General features: G+C 34.3%; 2 protein-coding genes across 2 annotated transcripts; both read left to right on the forward strand.

Moving 5' to 3' along the window:
• Positions 1–5,412: 5,412 nt before the first annotated feature.
• Positions 5,413–9,006, forward strand: LOC110627835 (probable protein phosphatase 2C 78). Its single transcript, XM_021774206.2, has 4 exons — positions 5,413–5,871; positions 6,365–6,741; positions 7,914–8,150; positions 8,231–9,006. The coding sequence occupies exons 1-4, from the start codon at positions 5,610–5,612 to the stop codon at positions 8,474–8,476; spliced, it is 1,122 nt and encodes a 373-aa protein (XP_021629898.1). The 5' UTR covers positions 5,413–5,609; the 3' UTR covers positions 8,477–9,006.
• Positions 9,007–10,811: 1,805 nt separating this feature from the next.
• Positions 10,812–12,451, forward strand: LOC110628770 (probable esterase KAI2). Its single transcript, XM_021775569.2, has 2 exons — positions 10,812–11,452; positions 11,736–12,451. The coding sequence occupies exons 1-2, from the start codon at positions 11,085–11,087 to the stop codon at positions 12,178–12,180; spliced, it is 813 nt and encodes a 270-aa protein (XP_021631261.1). The 5' UTR covers positions 10,812–11,084; the 3' UTR covers positions 12,181–12,451.
• The last annotated feature ends 8,414 nt before the right edge of the window (positions 12,452–20,865 follow it).

Consider the following 20,865-nt stretch of genomic DNA (forward strand, 5'->3'; position numbering starts at 1 on the left):
GTCGCCTTGGTCCAATCATCTGGAATTAGACATGACCTCAAAACTCCCTCGACGGGCTATTGAAGTCGCCTTGGTCCAATCCTCTACTGTCAATGTATAAACCTGTCACCACATAGTCCCACTATCTATATCGTGCCAGGCATCTACTGGGGTCCTAGTCTTCCTGTCATGCATACATACAAACATTCATTTATTCTTATTAATCTGCCAGGCCATTGATGTGGTCCTGACTTTCTTAATCCACCAGGCCATTGATGAGGTCCTGGCTTCTCTGTATTATTATAAACATACCAGGCCATGGAATGGGGTCCTGGATTTTCTATATCTGTCTGGGACTATTGGATCATTCAGCATTTACTCACATTAACAAATAACTATGCAATGCAACATCTTCGTGATTCTAATGCAATCACCCTGATATAAATCATGACATCCATGATGCATGAATTATGCTCAAACATTCTGTTACTTTATAAAAAGTATAAGTTTAGGTCTACTCACCTCTGCTCCTCTGGCAGAAACTACTGACTAACTCTGATGACCTCCTCGACCTCTCGGGTCCAATCCTACACAAATGGACTCGAATGAGGTGTCAAACATATTCTTAAACAATCCCCGATAATCCCCTCTGACCCTCTGAAAATAAGCACATAAAGCATGCAAAAGAAAGCTGGACAGAACACATTCGGCGGCAGGTTCGGCGGCCGAATGTCCTGAACAGAGCCGAAACTCAAGCACCTTCGGCGGCCGAATCTCCTCTTTCGGCAGCCGAACCCTTTCGGGGGCTACTTTCGGAGGCCGAAACCCCTAAACAGAGCCGAACCTCAAGGCACTCAGGGGCAAGCTGTGGCAGTCTAAGCCACCATGCAAGGGGTTCGGCGGCCGAACTCCTCCCTTCGGCGGCCGAACCTGAGTTCATCAGGAACTCAGCTTCGTGCACAACCTCCTGCCTTCATCCTCTTCTCCTCTCTAAACATGCATAACTCCACTCTTCACTCCCATATACTCTGGTATATGTGCAAAGGGGTCTAAAACTACCTTTTCACCCCAACAAACAACACACATAACACATAATCAAACTTCTCCATAAACTCATCAAAACTAACCTAAGCATGCAACTCATGCATAACTCTCTAATCCCCTTTAAAAAGCTGTTAAAACTTATTAAAAGAAACTCAAAAGCTTCCCTTACCTCTTGAAGACAGAAGAGGAACAACCTGAACACAGCAACTCCTCCTCAAAAGCTTCAAACCCTCACAACTCTTCTTTTCTCTCTTTTTCTCTCAAAACCCTCAAACCCTCTTTCAAACGACTAACCCTCTGCATAAGCTGATTAAAAGCTTGCAGATGAGTCAAGGGAGACGTGGCCTAACCCTCTGTGGTGATTTGGAGGCGAACACCTGGCCAAACCACGGACTGAGGAGCGTGCATAACTAGCCGACTTCCTCAGCTTCGGCTGCCGAAACTGCATGCAAAACCATGCAACTTTCGGGGGCCGAACTTAACCTTCGGGGGCCGAACATTGGGCACTTTCGGCGGCCGAACTTAACATTCGGGGGCCGAACATGACAGAAACTCTTTTGGCCAATTCTCCACAAAACTCAACTCTTTCTAACCCAAAACTCTAAAAACACTTAAAAACATTTAAGATCTTTTAGAAAACCTTCACTCTTCCCTTCTAGAAACCTCTGACATCCTCGAATCCCACCGGACGGTAAGAATTCCGATGCCTGATCTAGCCGGGTATTACAATAATATTTTTTATAAATAAATTAAAAATAAAATAAACATTAATGCAGCTATATAATCATTGTAAGTTTTTTATATATTTTATTTTATAATATATGATATCAAATAATTATAAAATTAATTTATTTAATATTTATAGTAATTTTTTATTATAATCTTTATTTAAAGTAAAAATTATTTATATGAATAAATTATAGTTTAGTCCTTAAATTTTAATATATTTAATGGATCAATCCCTCTATTTTTAAAATTAAATACTTAAATTGTTTAGTTTTAAATTTATCCAACTCATAGCCCTTATGTCCATAGTTCCATCAATTTTCTGTTAGTTTGATGCAAAATGATGAAAATATCCACCCATCTTTTTTTTTCCCTTCTGTGTTTATAGCCAAGAGCACTCCATTGTCTTCTAACTAACAATACCAACAACAAAGAAATAAACCCACGTAAACACAAAAACCATCATGAACTCCTTATCTTTAACCATACAAATCATTAACACAAAACATTAACATCTCTATCACAAAACCCATTACTGCAATATAAAATGAAAATAATTTCAAGCATCTTTGTTAACCTACATAGCAGATCCCAACCTTGTCTCCCTGCCTTCAATTCTTCTCATCCACTCTCCATTATTCTCATTCACTTTCGCACATATGCATCTTACCAACCTGATCACCATTCCTTGCTTTTGTTGCTCCATTGGTTCTATCATTGGTTGTACTCATCGCTCACTTGGTTCATTTCCTCTGGGTCTAGAACTGAGCAGTATTCGGTTTAAATCGAAAAAATCGATCGAATCGAATTAATTTTAAATTTTAGTTCGGTTTTTTATTCACTTCGGTTCGATTTAATTTTTAATTTTAAAAATTTCGATTATTTCGGTTCGGTTTAATTTTTATTAGAAAAAAAAATCAAAAAATCAAATCGAACCGATTAGTGATAATAATATATTATTTTTAATAATATAGAGAAATTAAATTATATTAAGATTAAAAAAATTTAATTAAATTTTAAAATATTAAAAATAAAGTGTAAAAAATAAAAAAAAATTATTAAAAATCGAAACTGATTAAATCGAATCGAATCAGACTGGTTCGGTTCAATTTAATTTTTAACCAAAATCAATTCGATTCGATTTTTATAAATACTAAAATTTCAATTTTTGATTTATTCAGTTCGGTTCGATTTAAAATCAAACCGACCGAATGCTCACTTATCTGAGTCTGTTGCTCCTCATATTTGTTGTCTCGATTGGAGATATGGGTTTATCACATATGGAAATCTACAAAATGGGTTTGTCTCTGATTGAGTGCAAATCAATTTTTTAGTTTAATTTTTCATATTTTTTGAAATCTCACAAGAACTTGAAATTTTGAGTTTACATAACAATAGGTTACACGAAGCTACAGGTTGCATGTTGAGACTTTTGAAATTTATTTTTAAGTGTGAACTCTTGTTCTAATAAATGGATTTTGTTAAATTTTATTCTGGATTTCTTTTTTATTGTAATATGTATTTTGGGTTTGAATATGTTTTATCAATTTTACTTTTTCTTTGATTTTGGGTTTGAATATGTTTTATCAATTTTACTGTTCATTGATTTAAAAAAAATTAAAATATCTTTAAAATAAAATTTATTAATTTATTAATTTTATTTATAAAATATTTTAAAAAATTTAAAATAATTTAATATGAAAGAATAAATTAATAAAAATTTTAAAATATTAAAAATATTTTAATATACTTTTAAATAGAGGTATCATATACTATTATTATTCTATATGCTTAACTTGTAGCCCTAAATCAATATTAACGATTTGAAATTATAATTTACTTAAGGTTATAATTTTATTAAATATAAAATAAATTATTTATTAAAATATATTATTATAAAAAAAATTGACCTTGTTCACAATAATTTTAAACCGTTGTCTAATTATTACTTTATTAGTATTAAAACAACAGTTTTATAATCATTGTTACAATACTATTATATAAATTTTAAAATGTAATAGTGAGCTAATGAATTTTTCTTAAACATTTAATTATTTAAAATAATGAAAAATTAAATAATAATTTAAAAAAATTTCAAAAACATTTTAATATTTTTTTTAAATTAAAATTTTAACTAATAAATTTTTTATTATATTATAAAAACTAAATAGTAATTTTTAATATTTATAAAAATCGAATCAAATTGATTTTGAACAAAAATCAATTTGAATTAAACTGGTTTAATTTGGTTTGATTGATGACGTTTTTAATAAATTTTTTAATTTTTTATACTTTATTTTAAGTTTTTAAAATTTAATTAAAATATTTCAACATTAATTATAGTATGATATGCTTATATTATTAAAAATAATATAGAATCGTTCACTAATCAGTTTGATTCCAATTTATTAATTTTATTTAATTAAAATCAAACTTAAAATAACCATAATCTTTTAAAAATAAAAATTAAATAAAAAAAATAAAAAATAACCAAATTTCAAAAACTTCATTTCTTCTTCAAATCTCCATAGATTTTTTTTTAAAAATAATTAGTATAATGTTTTATTTGAATATTGTATTCCAATTCCCCAACTACTAAAAAACAAATAAGAATATATTGGTTGAATTTAGAATTTGGGTCACCATGAATTGGAGTAGCTATCATTCCTTTAATTTAGGCATTGACTAAACTCATTCAATTGGTCCATCAATCAAATCTATTTTAGTATATAATCAAAGGCATATTCTTCCACGCAACATATTTTCAAGAAAGAGAACAAACACAGCCACAATTTTCTATTGTATCTAAAACCTATGCTGTCTCTATATACAATCACTAAGTTATTATCATTATTATTATTTTTTTAAAATAAAAATTTAGGAAAATAAAATTTAAAAGGTCTCAAATACATTTACCACGAGATTAAGTCTGTGTTATTATTATTATTATTATACTTAAATTTTATAATTAAATGAATTTAAAAAAATTATTTAATTAATATATAGAAATTGAGCGATAATAATTATATTAAAATAATAAATTAAAATTAATAATATAAAAATAGTAATTAGAAGTAATTATATGGAATTCAATTACATAATTAATTTAACTCCAAGTTTTATTTAGTAACAAGTTAAATTAAATTTAGTTAGATTTTGATTAGAAGTTTATGGGTTTTTTAAATAATTTTTTAAGGAAACTCTACTCGTAGACAATGCAAACAAATAACTTGCAAAACGACAGTCAAAGGCGCGCGTCTCACGTTAGCCTTCCTAAAACTCGCCAATTCCAACAACCTCGCGGTGCACCCCATAAGTTTTTGAAAAAATTATTAATTAATTTTTAAATTTTTAAAAATATATTAAAACATTTTTTATATATTTAAAAAATTAATAATTAATTTTTTTATTAATTTTAATTATTAATATTATATAAAAAATTAAAATTTTAAATTAAATAATATATTTTTTATAAAATTAAAAAATTAATTAATAAATATTTTTAAATTTCAGAAATTAAATAATAAAATATTTAATAAATAAAATTAACACAAAGACTAATTGATTAATTTTTAAAAGTTATGAAATATTTAATATATTTTTTCAAAATGGATATGCTGATAATTTTCCCAAGTTTTTCTCCGACAACGTCAACTTCCTTTTGAAAAACTACTCACCATCTTCTCAAGTCTTAACAGTTTACTTTGAACCATTCCAAACCTCCCAACTGTTCCCCAACTCCCTCTCTTTTTATTTCCAAGAAGCTCCCTTTTTATTTTTCTTTCTCTTTCATTTTCTCTACCAAACCCCATCAACCGAACGATTTCTTTTTTCTTGTTTTTTCTCTTTACTTCAAGGTAATGCTGCTCGAGATGATTTCAAGGCCTCTGGAGAGGTGCTTTAAAGGTGGAGATGGTGAGGATGAGCTTTTATGGCATATGGACTTGAAGCCTCATGCTTCTGGGGATTATTCAATTGCTGTTGTACAAGCTAACTCCTCCTTAGAAGACCAAGGGCAGGTTCTCACTTCTCCTTCTGCAACTTATGTTGGTGTCTATGATGGCCATGGTGGCCCTGAGGCTTCTCGGTTTATTGCTCATAATCTTTTTCCTTTCCTCCAGAGTGAGTTGTTTTTTTTTCCTTTTCCAGTTTTAGAGTGTGGTGCTTTGTTTGGTTGACGGGAAAGTGAGAGAAAGGAAAGAAAATCAGGGGTTTTTTATCCCAAGCTTTTGTTTGTGCTGTTCACTTCTTTTGATCGAGTTAGATGATGATAGGTTCGGTTTCGTGTTTGCCTGAGATGAGTGTCGCATTTTTGGGGGATTCATAAAAGAAAAGGTTTAGCTAGTTTCATTTTAATTTCTTGATCTTACTTAGCTCAGCAGTTAAATGGCAAATTGTTCGAAACAGTATGTGTTTGGTCTCTGAGAAAGTGTAGAAATAGAAAATCAAGTAAACAAGCTGATTAATGCAATTGCTAATTGGTAAAAAAATATGGTCTAACACTAGCATGTTACTGCAGTAAATTGCTAAAATAATAATTTGTAGTCCTTTAATTTTCTTTAGAACTGTTGAGAAAAGAATTTTCTTGTTGTAATCTGAAGGCTTATTGTATCAGAGTTCGCAGCAGAGCAAGGTGGACTCTCAGCAGAAGTGATAAGGAAGGCATTTGATGCAACAGAAGATGAATTCTTGCATTTGGTAAAGCGATTATGGGCAGCTCAGCCTCAAATTGCATCCGTCGGCTCTTGTTGCCTAGTCGGCGCAATATCAAATGGTGTTTTGTACGTGGCAAATCTTGGGGACTCAAGGGCAGTGCTCGGCAAGAGAGTGTCTGAAGGCAAGACAAGTGGTGCAGTGGTGGCCGAACGCTTGTCTACTGATCATAATGTCTGTGTTGAGGAGGTGAGAAAGGAGGTGGCAGCACTGCATCCTGATGATTCACACATTGTGGTTTATACCCGTGGAGTTTGGAGAATAAAGGGCATAATTCAGGTATCAGTTTGCTGAGCTTCTTTTGCTTTATCAAGTTCTGTTCGTGTTCGAAAAGAAAATTTTATTTGGATCCAGTATAAATAGATTTATAATGTAAAATAATGAAATTTATGTGAAATTTTATACATTTATACTATTGTCTATGTAGATTCGATTTTGGCAAATATTGCCCTTTAGCATTGGACTTTATTTTGTGGCAATTTGTAAATATGTCCAGATTATTTCTTTGGGATTTATGTTACGTATGAGACATTATCAAGTTAAAGTTGACCTTGGTAAGGTTAATCTTCAGGATATGATGCGAAAAACCAGACATTTGGCAAGACATTCACAGAATAAGACAAAAACAGAGTATCTTTATTCTGTGAATGTCTTGCCATTGTCTAGTTTGTCTGTCGCACGATATCTTGAAGATTAAACATCTACGGAGATAATTATTACCAGTGTATGAAAAATAACCATTGGAGTCCTTGTCTGAACTTTCTAGATCTTGGTCAGCATTAATCACATATTTTTCGAAAAGGATGAAAAATTCTTCCTTTTTTCTAATATTGTCCTCGTAAGAAATGAATCCCTCTCGGCCACTCATTATTTAGGTGCGCCACTAAGGTCCTGTTTGGTTGGTAGTACTTAGTGTTTTGAGATTGAATGAGTAGAACTTAAATTGTGTACTGTGTTGTGATAACTAATATTAAAGATGGCTAAGAAAAATACCCATGAAAGTACAAGTGACCATGTGACGATCACTCCCACAATTATTAAGGAGCTATAATGCAAGTTCTGTGGCTTAAATGAAAACAAGTCTATGGTCTACATGTCTTTGATGATTTCTGCATCTGGGCCATCTTCGTACTTTTAAGGTTCACATGGTTTCTGTTATCAAAAATAACTTCACAACTGTTAAGGTTGCTTTTGGTTTGCTCGAAGTCTGATAACTCATTACTCGGTATCGAGTCATCTAGAGCATGTGATTCACACGGGTTTCTCACTATAACAAATTGAGCCTTTTGTGTGGTGAAATTTTAGTGGAATAATCGCTACTAAAGTTTATTATTCGCTGCTAAAATTTTTAATCATTTTCGTGGTGTGATAAATTTTACGTATTTAATAGCGATTTTTATCGTATAAAAAGATTAATCTCTTGTGGTGTCTCTTAACACTTTTTGTTTTAGGTTTCAAGATCAATAGGAGATGTCTATTTAAAGAAACCCGAGTTCAACAAAGATCCTCTTTTCCACCACATTGGATTACCAGTTCCATTGAAAAGACCTGTGATGACAGCAGAACCTTCCATATTGGTTCGACAGATAAGGCCGCAAGACCTCTTCTTGATATTTGCTTCAGATGGGCTTTGGGAGCAACTAAGTGATGAAACAGCTGTAGATATAGTCTCAAAGAGCCCACGAACAGTAATTTGCAGCCTGACTTCTAATATCTGTATGCAGACTTCATGAACAAGAAATGAAAAAACTGTTGCTTTTTTTTGCAGGGGATAGCTAGGAGATTGGTAAGGGCTGCCCTGCAAGAGGCTGCAAGAAAAAGAGAAATGAGATACGACGACATAAGAAGAATCGAAAAAGGGGTGAGGCGCCATTTCCACGATGATATTACTGTGATTGTTATATACCTTGATCATCCACCAGCTCCTTCCAATGGTAAATTCAAAAACCAAAGTGTTGTTGAATGCACAAGTGCCCCTGCTGATATCTTCTCATTAGGTGTAAATGAAGGGTAATGTTAGGTTCATATAATTTCTCTCACTACAGGAAATTGGTAATACTATCCCTGGTGAACATAGATAATAAATTACAGTTGCATGACTCCTCTATCTGAAAGGCAATTCTTATCTTAGACCTGATTTATATGGACCCATAGCCTAAATACATAGGTTTTGATGTGGGTTTCACTATAATTTCATAATGCAGGTTCATGTAAATCCAGTCTAAGTAAGTTAGGATGAAATTGAATTAATAAATCAGAAGTGGGGGAGGTTGTATATAGATAGCTCCATATAGATGAGCTGCTGCATACATAGTTCTCAGTTTTGTTTTGGAATTGTAAACTATTTTTGCTCTTTGTTTATCAGATGGAGTGCAGTTGAAAAAAAAAACTGTGAAATTTGATATGTGGTAAACCAGTGCGCTAGTTTAAGATGATTCTCTCTGTTTCTTTAATGTATTTGTTAAGAGAAACACTTGAGGACTAGCATGTAGTTTTTGTTAATTTGAGGGGAAAAAAAGGGAATTTTTCATTTTTCTTTTTAAATATTTGAAAAAGACACTATGTTTGTTGACAAAACAAAACTTGAATGACGTTATTTTAAATTGAATATACGAGGATTAGCATGTGTTTTTGATGATTTGAGGAAAAAACGTCTAGTTTTTTTAAATATTTGAAAAAGAAATTAGGTTTGTAAACTTCAAACTCTATATCCTTTTAAGGTGATATCAGTATTAAGTTTAGCGTGAGCAATGGGTCGGTTCGATTCAAAATCAAATCGAACCGAATAAATTAAAAATTAAAATTTTGGTATTTATAAAATCGAATTAAATCGATTTTAATCAAAAATCGAATTGAACTGAATCGATAGATTCGGTTCGATTCGATTCAGTTTGATCGATTTAAATTTTTAATACTTTTTTATTTTTTTAATATTTTAAAATTTAATTGAAATATTTTAATCTTAATATGATCTAATCTCTCTGTATTATTAAAAATAATATACTTTTATCACTAATCGATTTGATTTGAATTTTTTTATCAAAATTGATCCAATCAAAATAATTAAAATAAAAATTTGTTTTTATCAAAATTAATCCAATTAAAATAATTAAAATTTTTAAAATTAAAAATCGAATCAAATCAAAATAAATAAAAAATTAAATTAAATTTTTAAATTGATTTTTTCAATTTAAACAGGCTAACCTAATTACATCAATTTGATTATATTTAATTAATTTTTATTAAATTAATTTTTATTAAATTAATTTTAATTTAAATTAAACAAACATGTTCAATATTCAATTATGTAAGAATGACCAACACAACGATTATACTTAGAAGAGACCAACGCAGTGCTCACATCTAATAGGTTAAAATATTTAACTTAATATTAATAAAGTATATAGTTAATAAATTTAAATTAGAAATAAATTCAATTAAATTCATATATTTTTACTTAATGATAAAATAAACTTGAATAAAATTTTTTAACCAATTAAATCTCTATATTTTTATTAAAAATTAAATAAATTCTGATATAATATAACTTTTTTTTAATAAAAAAATTTTTGTAATAAAATATTTTTTTACATAATTTAAATGTTAAAAATTTCAGTATCTTAGTATAATATAAAAGTTAAAAGAAATATATAGAAATAATAAATTATTTTTAAAATTACAAAAATACAATTTTATCATATGAAAAATTATTTTATTATTAAAAATATTTTACTATAAAAATAATATTATATTAAATGAATACTTATTTTAATCCTTAAGAAAAATATAGAGATTTAATTTAAAAAATTAAATTAAACTTATTTCATATTAGATTAAAATAAAAGTGTTTAATTGGACTTATATTCAATTTAAATTCAATACAATTATATAAAATGAATTTTAATTTAATTAGAATTAAATTTAGTAAAAATATAATTTTAATTTATTAAATTTCAACTTATTAAATTTTTATTTAATAAGTGTTTTTTATTTTTAAATGTATACACCTATTGATTAAATTAATTAGACGTTATATTATTAATTATTTTTAATAGAGTTAAAAGCTTTTTTTTATTATTTCTAATTAAAATAAAAATAAATTTTATATATAAATATATATTAATTATTATCTTTTTTAAAAATAAAAATTGAGAATTAAAAAAATAAAATTTAAAAATTTTTCAAATTTATTGTGATGGACTAACTAAATTTATAAATGCTATTAATTATTTTTTTATCAATGGGATGGTAAAGTCTATGCATTTAAACGTTTTAATATATATATATGGCTAAGAATTTTCCATATTTTAAAATCTCAAACAATTAGCCTATATGAGACGAACACATCGTAGGTTGCCAGAAACCACTAAAAAAAACAATAATTAATTAGGTAATTCCATTGATTTTTCTTCGCACCCATCCTCCCATGAAAATAAAATAATAATTAAAATTAAAATTAAATAAGAAAATTAATACAGGCAGCTAAAATTCATTGGGAAAATGACCTGTATTCACGTGGTCAAGGAACAGAGCTCCATAACGTACTTGATCATGCACTTGTAAGCAAAAATAAATAAAACCTCAATGGCGCAAAAGCAACAAAAATCTAACAGAAAAAGCAAATGGGTATCGTAGAAGAAGCTCACAACGTGAAGGTTTTGGGATCGGGCGATCAAGTGATCGTGTTATCTCATGGGTTCGGGTCTGATCAGTCGATCTGGAGGTACCTGGTTCCCCACTTGGTTGAAGATTATCGTGTGATTTTATACGACAACATGGGCGCCGGAACTACGAATCCTGAGTATTTTGACTTCGAGAGGTACTCGACGATTGAAGGTTTTGTTTATGATTTGCTTGCTATATTGGAAGAATTGCAGGTGAAGTCATGCATCTTTATTGGTCACTCCGCTTTGAGCATGGTTGGTGCAATTGCTTCTATTTCTCGCCCTGATCTTTTCTCTAAACTCATCATGCTTTCTGCCACTCCGAGGTGATTCTACCTTCTTTTCTCTAAATCCACTCACTAGAGAGTCTAAAATGAAACCATGTATCTAATAGGTGGATTTCACTTTATATTAAAGCATGGTTTTTTTTTTTTTTAAGTTTGATAGAGTTAAAATAACTAGATTTTTAAAGATTTGGAGGATATATATAACTTAGGAATTACGGTAAATTATTTTAAAATATTCTGCTATTCTTTTTATTTATGGTAAATTATGGTTTGGTACGGTTGAAACTTGAAATTACAAGAAGTTTTTCATTGTTGAAACAAGGCTACTAAATGATGAGGACTACCAAGGAGGAATGGAGATACAAGACGTTGAGCAAATATTCGAAGGAATGAGGTCCAATTACGAAGCATGGTGCCAAGGGTTCGCACCACTAGTGGTGGGTGGAGACATGGACTCGGTAGTGGTGCAAGAATTCTCCCGAACTCTCTTCAATATGAGACCAGACATAGCACTAAGCTTAGCCCAGGTTATATTTCCAACCGACCTTAGGCATTTTCTTCCCTTGGTGACCACCCCTTGCCACATCCTCCAGAGTATCAAGGACATGGCTGTGCCAGTGTTTGTTTCTGAATATTTACATCAAAATCTTGGTAGCCAATCCATCGTTGAGATCATGCCGACCGGCGGTCACTTGCCACAGTTGAGCTCACCAGAAATCGTAATTCCGGTTATTCTCAGGCATCTTCACCTTGATATAACCGAGTGACCTGCATCGTGGGTATCAAGTTTATGAGGATGTTTCTTCTTCTCTTTATCCCCAAGTTTTGGTCTGTGAAAGGTCATAATATTTTTGACAAAAAAAAAAAAAGGCTTAGTGGCAAAGGCACACCCTTTCAGCTGTATGAGGTTGCGAGCTCAATAATTTTAGTTGTTATCTTACGATTATGGTAGCTAGAAGAAATAAATGTGGCTACAGTTGAAATGCAGTTCATATCCAGAATAAATTTGAATAAAAATTTTGGATTTTGGTTATTAACTACGGTTTAATCTGATTGGAACTGGGATGGTAAAATGATTGAAATGATTAATTACTTTATTTACTTTTTTCTATCTTATAATTCTATTAAATTCAAAATTTCACGTAAGACAACCCAGTATAGATATTATTTGAATCATCTTTTAACTATTTACGAAGAAAATCTGCAAAATAAAAAAAATAAAATATTGATATTTATTGATAACCATTTTAATGTTTATATAAATAAAATATAGAATTGAACGAGTTTGAAATGCCATTGTAATGTTTAGAAGTTGTATATCTTGGATGTTAATCTATACTTATTTTTATATTATAAAAAAGATAAAAATCTGTAAAATTTGAGAGTACTGATTAATAAATAATAAATCTCATGTTTATAAAGATTTTGTTGATTTTGTATTATTTTTTAGAATAGCTGAGTGATAAAGTCTAGACTCACTTAAATCGAGCAATTGAGGTTTGGATACTTTACCTAATCAATGGTCTTGAATAAATAATAGCTATGTCATTATCTTGACTTTAGTTAACGGATGCAAACCAAGTCACAACTATATTATTAGTGATTTATTAATTAGACTTGGTAAAAAAGTTTTCATATGGCATGCAAGATATGAGTGATATCAAATACCAATGACTTAAAATCATTGGTAATATATATATTTTTGCATCTAAAAGAAATTAATGAGTTGAAGTAGGTTAAATTGTGAGAATCAACTATATTCTTCTCCAATTTATTGAAAATATAAACGTAAAATTTTCGCATAATAATTATAAATAACAGGAACCGTTGAGATCATAACACATGTATACAAAATTCGGAAAAATTCAATAAATATTTTCATCTAGTCTGATCGGGTAATAAAAAGCTCGACCTATGAGGTACGAGGATCAAACCACCAATAATTCTGACGGACGAGCGAACCTTTTTAAAACTCATACCACACTGAGGTGTTGAATGTGAGCGCGATCGACCTTAATGACCGAAGGAAATCCACCTCGATATATATTGAGTGAGTCAGGTACGACTTGATGAAATTATGGTATGATGCTAACCTCCTACACACTAGTCGTCTCCTCAATATATCACCAGAATCATAAACGCGCGTGCAATAAAATAGACTGACGTGACGCACACGATAGACAGGATATGACTAGTCGGCTCTGCATTTATTAGGCAATTGCCTATCATTAATAAGTCTCCTAACACACTTGTAAGAGGACATCCCATTCCGTCCGAACGTGACATAAAGGGTATACACCACTGGTCCAACCCAAAGAAATGGTCTCTCTCTCTTTTCTCCGATTAGCTTCTTCTTTCTCTTCTTTTCTATATTTTATTTCTCTCTGCATCTCTTTCCATTAATACATCACTCTAAAAGTTTTAGGTCTGACTTGAACATTGGAGAGTTTTCATCGGAATATTTTCAGTAGACCCCTTTTCAGGTCCTTTCTCAAAATCGAGTATTAAGAGACCATACGAAGAAAGAAAGATATTCACTTCTCATTGAACCAATCACAGTTTATTGATTTCTCCCTCAAATTAAATTACAATTCAAATGGCCACATCTGATAAGCCCATATCTCCGTTCATCACCACATTAAAGAAAGATATGGATGGAAATAATGGATGGCAAGTGAAAGTTTATAAGTAAGTGTAGGACATTTATAAACTTTGTTGTCTTAGACTTTGATTGCTAGGATGTTTTTTTTAGTAATAGAAAGTCTTCCAAAAATCTTGAATTTATATTAAAAATAAAGTGACATTTATAAATTAAAGTTTTTGAAAGTTTTCAAAAACTTTATTTCAACTCATTAAGTTAATGAATTGAGAATTTCTTTTTTAAAAAAACTTCTAAATATATAAATATTTTTTAAAAAATTACTCCTCCCAAATGATTATAAAAGTTTTTCTATATCCTTTGAGCTCATCTAAATTCTAACATTTAGGCAAAATTTTAAATTTATAATTACCATTAAAAATTCAACTTGATCACAATAAATTACTCTTTCATCACTTTATTTTGATATTCACTAAGTATTAAATAGTAATGAAATTTAGTTGCAGCGAGTTAGATAATACATAATTAAACTAAAATACCTAACTTAATTAAATGACTAAATTTTTTTATTCATTATGAATATTAAAATGAAGTTCGAACATAACTTACCGTAGTGATGGCTAGAAACATTACAAGAAAACAAAAACTAATGATAAAATTTATTAATTAAATTATAAAAAAATATAATTTTTAAAATAAATTATTTATTATTTATCGATTATTTAAAATATCGATAATAAAATTATAAATCGTGTAATTATATTTTTATTTTTTTATAATGAAAACAGAATAATAATAATAATAATAATAATAATAATAATAATAATAATAATAATAATAATAATAATAATAATAATAATAATAATAAATGATGACCGCTGGATTTCACCATCCTGTTATAAGGCCGGGCTAAGGCCTCTAAGTCTTCTTAATGGGCCGGCCCAGTCCATTCGGCCCTAAGATCAGACCTCCATTGGGTTTCAGTCCTAATCTCATCTTCTAGCCCAGTCCGGAGGAGAAGAAGTAGCCAGCCCATCCGTCTAGTGGGTCCATCCGCATGCGTGACAGGAGAGAATTAAATGGCCGTTACGCATGGAGCAGAGATCTAATATTCTCGTACGTCCGTATCCGTATGGCAGAGACAGGTGGCCTAATGGCAGTGAGGCCGTGACACGTCATTAGTAGACAAAGGAAAAGAATAAAAGGAGAGGAGCATCCTCCTCTCAGATCGAGCTTACTCAACCCTTGTAAAACCCTATTTTCTGGATCTCAGATCATCAATTGGCGTCGTCTGTGGGAACGAAGGTGTAACAGCCCGAAAATCGGACCGCTACCGGCGCTAGGATCCAGATCGGCTTAAGGCCGCCGGGACCCGTAGCAAGCCAAACTTCATCCTGCAAACCTGTTTAATCCCATACATGATCAACACATACATAAAATTTTTGAATTTTTCATTTCATTCAATCACCAAACTCAACCTGTGCATGCACTATTCATATACAAAATCATCAACCCCACACTGGAGTCCTCAACAAAGCTCCAATGGGGTAACATAACATATAGTGAGTTTGGCTTACTTAAAACATCATTAAACCGTTATATTTGACAGATCATGTAAACAAAGGGATTAACATACCAACTAGGGTCAAGCACAACTATAATCTCCTCAATGACATCATTAAATAGCCTTACATTTCAATACATACTTTTATAATTACATCATGTCCACTACTATCCTATTACATAAACATGACCATAGCCATAACCTGCTGACCTCCTGAACTATCTCTGACCCTGCAAACCTGGGGTTAGGGGAGAGGGGTCAGCTAAAAAGCCCAGTGAGCAGAACTAAATAGGAAAACAGTTTATTATATCATATGCTTTCATGACATGCATCTCATCACAAACAATACACATCAAGGATGAATTTGTCACCAATAGCCCTCTACATATAGATGTCATATCATAACAAGTTCAGCAATGCTCTATACCAGGGGCGATATGGCCACGCCTGGACTTCACATGCTCTATGCCAGGGGCGATACGGCTACACCTGGACTTCTCTTCCTCTATGCCAGGGGCGATACGGCCACACCTGGTCTTTCCATCATATATCATGTCATACATGTCATATCGTGTCATATCATATCATATCATGTCATACTGAGGGCTAATGGATCATCCAAAATCCATCCACATCATCATCATCGTATTATGCAATGGAACATATTCGTGATCTCTAATGCAACAACCTATTACATAACATGGTATCCGTGATGCATGAACGTGCTTTAAACATTTAATTTCTTTAATATTAAAAGAGTTATGTTCTACTCACCTTTGACTAGCTCTAGACTGACTCTGAAGCAGCTAACACTGCCAAACACCTTGGTTCCTCGGGTCCGATCCTACACAGGTGGACTCCAGTGAGGTGCCAAACACACTCTAAACAACTCATAAACAACTACCCAAAAACCCCCTAAAACATCACCAAAACATGCATAGGAAACAACCATGAAAAGGCTGGACAGGGCACTTTCGGCGGCACCTTCGGCGGTCGAACCCTCTCTCCAGAGACGAAACTCGGGCACTTTCGGCGGCACCTTCGGCGGCCGAAAGTCCCTCTCCAGAGACGAAAGTCAGGCACTTTCGGCCGCCGAACCTTCCTTCGGCGGCCGAAAGTCTGCTTTCAAGCCAAAACTCAACTTTCGGGGGCAAGGTTTGGCGGCCAATCCATGCATCCATAGACAGGTTTGGCGGCCGAAACTGCCTTCGGCGGCCGAACCTGAGTTCATTCAGAACTCAACCTCTCATGCATACAAGCCTCCCAAACCTTCCAAACACCCCAAAACAAGCATCCAACCTCCCAAAAATATGCATAAGCCCTCAACCATGCACAGAGGAGCTTAAACAAGCTTAAACTCCAACAAAAACATCATAGAGCATACATAAAGAGCTTATGACTCACATAAGCCAAAACCATCAAAACTACTCAAAACCTCACTTGCTCTCTCCCAATCATGCATACACTCTCCCACATGCATAACCTAGCCTAAACCTTCAACATAACATTATTTAAACATACATAAACACACATTGGGCATAAAACCCACATAAACCCTAACATGCATATCTACCCATACTCAACCATCAAAACTTCTTTAAACTTACTTAAAATTTCATTAAAACACAAGGAAAGCAAGGATCTACACTTACCTCTTGAAGATCGAGGGGTGGTGCGATCCCTAACTCGGAGGTGTGGAGGATCCAAGCTCCAAAAGCCTCCAAGCTCCCAAAACTCCTATTTAAGCTTCAAAAATTCAAAACAAGGGTAGAATTCATGAAAAACTTGAGGGATGGGTAGAGAAAGCATGAAAACGACCAAAGGAGTACAAAAACTCACCTGAGCTCGAGAATGGGGAGAAAACTCACCCATTTCCGATCTGAGGGCTCTTTATAGGTGGCCTAGTCAACAACCTTCGGCAGCCTAACATGCCCCCTAAACTCATGCATGTTCGGCTGCCGAACTTGAGGTTCGGCGGCCGAATCTTGGTTCGTTCAAACAAAGCTTTCGGAGGCCAAAAGCGCTCCCGAAACCTTCCCATGTTCGACGGCCGAACTTCACTTTCGGCGGCCGAACCTAGCAAATGCCTCCTTGGTCTTTTCTTTTCAAAACTCAATTCTTTTTCATTTAAAACCATGAAATCAGTAAAAATATTTTAGAAAACACATTCTACCCCTCTAGAAGACTCTGGCATCATCAAAATTCTAGATTCCAACGGAGATTTCGCAGGAAGGTAGGGATTCCGATGCCGGAATCTAGCCGGGTATTACATTCTTCCCCCCTTTAAGAACATTCGTCCTCGAATGTTCAAATAACAAACATTCTCAAAAACATAGCATCAAGCATACATAAACAAGCAAGCAAAACCTAAAAATCTCTCTCCTAAAAGAGAGACACAGGTACTGCTGGAGTATAAACTCCCGGGTCTTCCAGGTACACCTTTCTATACTGTGGTGATTCCAAAGGGCTTTCACCATCGGGATTTCCTTGTTCCTCAACTTCCTGACTTAAGTGTCCATGATCCGCACTAACTGCTCAACATAGGTGAGATCCCTTGAGATCTCCACCTCTGGTTCTTTAAGAACCTCACTCGGATCTGACACGAATTCTCATAACCTAGGAACATGGAAAACCGAATGGATCTCCTCCATTGAAGTAGGTAAATCTAACTCGTAGGATACATTCCCAATCCTTTGCAGGATTTCGAAGGGTCCAATGTATTTGAGAGCTAATTTACCTTTCTGCCCATAACGAATCACCCACTCTTTAGGAGACACCTCCAGCAAACCTCAACTTTCTCGAGAACCTCAACATGCTTCCGCTGCGCACTCTGACAAAACTCTTCTCTCATCTGAAACTCTACATGCTTCTTGCGGACAACTTTATAATGCTCCTGCTGACTTACAACAGTTCTGATTCTTCTCGCTTTCTGACTACTAGCCTTCTTCTTACTATACTAAAGGATGGGATAAGCTACCAAGTGGTTTCCGATTGAGGGCATCTATCAACATATTTGCCTCACCCGGATACTGCACCTTGAAGTCATAACCACTACGCACTTTTTACCCATCTCCTCTGCCTCAGGTTCTTCTCCCTTGACTCAAGATGTATTGCAAGCTCTCTCGATCTGTAAGGATCTGTCATCATACCTTATACAGGTACCGCCTCCACATCTTGAGTGCAAAGATTACCATCGCCATCTCTAGATCATGTGTAAGATGATTCAACTCATGCTTCTTCAGCTACCTAGAAGCATAAGCAATCATTCTGCCACTTTACATTAACACACAATCTAGTTCCACCCTGGACGCATCACCGGACACTGTGACATCTTCATTACTGGTGGGCAGAGCCACCTCAGGTGTTGACATCAACATTTTCTTCGGCTCTACAAAGCTCTCTTCACACTGAGTAGACCACACAATCCTCTGGTTCTTCTTGATCCATCTGGCCATAGGAGCGGCAACTCTAGAGAAGTTCTAGATGAACCTCCAGTAGGCAACCTGCCCAACCCAAAAAGCTCTTGATCTAAGTCACTACAATGAGCTTGGGCTAGTCAGCTACAACTTCAACTTTTTCGGGTCTATCTCACCTTTCTTCTTCCGACATACCATGACCCAAGAAAGATATGCTCCTTGACTGAAACTCACATTTGGAGAACTGGGCATCCAAGCCATGTTCTCTCAGGATCTGCAATCCTGACCTCAGATAATGGGCATACTCTTCTGTATCTCTGGGACTCACCGAGGTACCGTCAATGAAGACAATAACGGAGTGATCTAGAAGCCGACTAAAACTCTGCTTATGAGATCCATGAATGCTGTAGGGGCGTTCATTAACCCGAACGACATTCCTAGGAACTCATAGTGCCCATATCTGGTTCTAAACACTGCTCTCTGAACATCTTCTTCCTTGATCTTAACTGATAGTACCTGGATTTCAGATCTATCTTGGAAAGGCAACCAGCTCTTGCTAGCTGGTTTAACATAGATCGTCGATCCAAGGTAACAAATACTTGCTCTGGGTAGTGACTTTGTTCAACGACTTGTAGTCGATACAAAGTCCTGGGGATCCATCCTTCATTTTCATAACCAACACTAGAGTATCGCAGGGCGAGGTACTCAGTCGGATGAAGCCCTTGTCTACCAACTTTTATAACTGCTCTTTCTACTCCTTTAACTCTGCAGGTGCTACCCTGTAGGAAGGGGTAGGGACGGGTCTGGTCCCCATTATCACTTTAATTTAAAACTCCATCCCCCCTAGTAGATGGTACACTCGACGGCTTGTCTGGAAAAACATCTAAGAACTCGCTACTGGTACTGAGGCGGGTTCCCTGACCTGACTACCACACTCTCTTGTATGAGCTGGAAACCCCTAACAACCTCTCCTGACCAACCTACGAGCCTGCAGGGCTGATATCGAACCTCTAGGTATCCCTATTCTGTCCCCTCTAAGGACTACCTCTGATCCATCCTGACCTCTGAACCTGACTACCTTGTCTCTGCAGACTCAGGTAGTACCACTAGTAGAAGAACCAATCCAACCTTAGAATGACGTCAAACAGTCAACTCTAGGACCGCTAGGTTGGCTGAAAGGCATCTACTCACAACATACTCTGAACTATTTCGGCAGACTGACTCTGCCACTGATGGATCACACTTGGGTTCACCGACCCAAAGGGGATACTCTAACCCATAAGCTATCAACCCAACCTATCAACGGCTCTCGGAGCAACAAGGAAAGAGAAATACATCAGGGTTCATAAAAGCATACACATCAAACATAAGAGAGTGAGATTACTTGTCACCCCCATGTCCGATGTGTTAGCTTCCTGCTGCGTCATGGAGAAGATCCGAGCTGGAACTGATGGACCTTCACCTAGGGAACCTGCTAAAGAAGGGACCGTCCCCCTTCCTCTGCCTCGACCACTACCCTGCAACATGGCTGGAGCTGATGGCTGTGCCATACTGTCTGGAGTTGTCTGATGGGACGGTGCCATAAAAGCTGCTTTAGGACACTCCCGAGCTATGTGTCCCTCCTGGCTGCATCTGTAACATGCTGAAGTCCCAAGCCGACAGACTCCCTTGTGCGGCCTACCGCACCTCGCACACTCTGCAACCTCCTTGCCTGAGCTCGAGCCACCTCCTAATCCCATACCAGACTTTATCCGATTCCAGAACCTGTTCTTCTTTGATCTTCTGAGACCTCTGTCTCCCTTCTTACTTTTCGTGACAGTCTCGCCCAGAGGGGAGAGATTTACATCACTTGTCCCCAAGTTTTTGGAACCCG

The sequence above is a fragment of the Manihot esculenta genome, chromosome 12, assembly GCF_001659605.2.
Source record: "Manihot esculenta cultivar AM560-2 chromosome 12, M.esculenta_v8, whole genome shotgun sequence".
In the NCBI taxonomy this organism is placed as follows: domain Eukaryota; kingdom Viridiplantae; phylum Streptophyta; class Magnoliopsida; order Malpighiales; family Euphorbiaceae; genus Manihot; species Manihot esculenta.

Bases quoted from the DNA above. Each gene is read 5' to 3' on its own strand.
- LOC110627835 (XM_021774206.2), top strand. From the start codon at position 5,610: ATGCTGCTCGAGATGATTTCAAGGCCTCTGGAGAGGTGCTTTAAAGGT. The intron at 6,742-7,913 runs GTATCAGTTTGC...TTTTTGTTTTAG, and splicing joins GAATAAAGGGCATAATTCAG to GTTTCAAGATCAATAGGAGA. The intron at 8,151-8,230 runs GTAATTTGCAGC...TTTTTTTTGCAG, and splicing joins TCTCAAAGAGCCCACGAACA to GGGATAGCTAGGAGATTGGT.
- LOC110628770 (XM_021775569.2), top strand. From the start codon at position 11,085: ATGGGTATCGTAGAAGAAGCTCACAACGTGAAGGTTTTGGGATCGGGC. The intron at 11,453-11,735 runs GTGATTCTACCT...TGTTGAAACAAG, and splicing joins ATGCTTTCTGCCACTCCGAG to GCTACTAAATGATGAGGACT.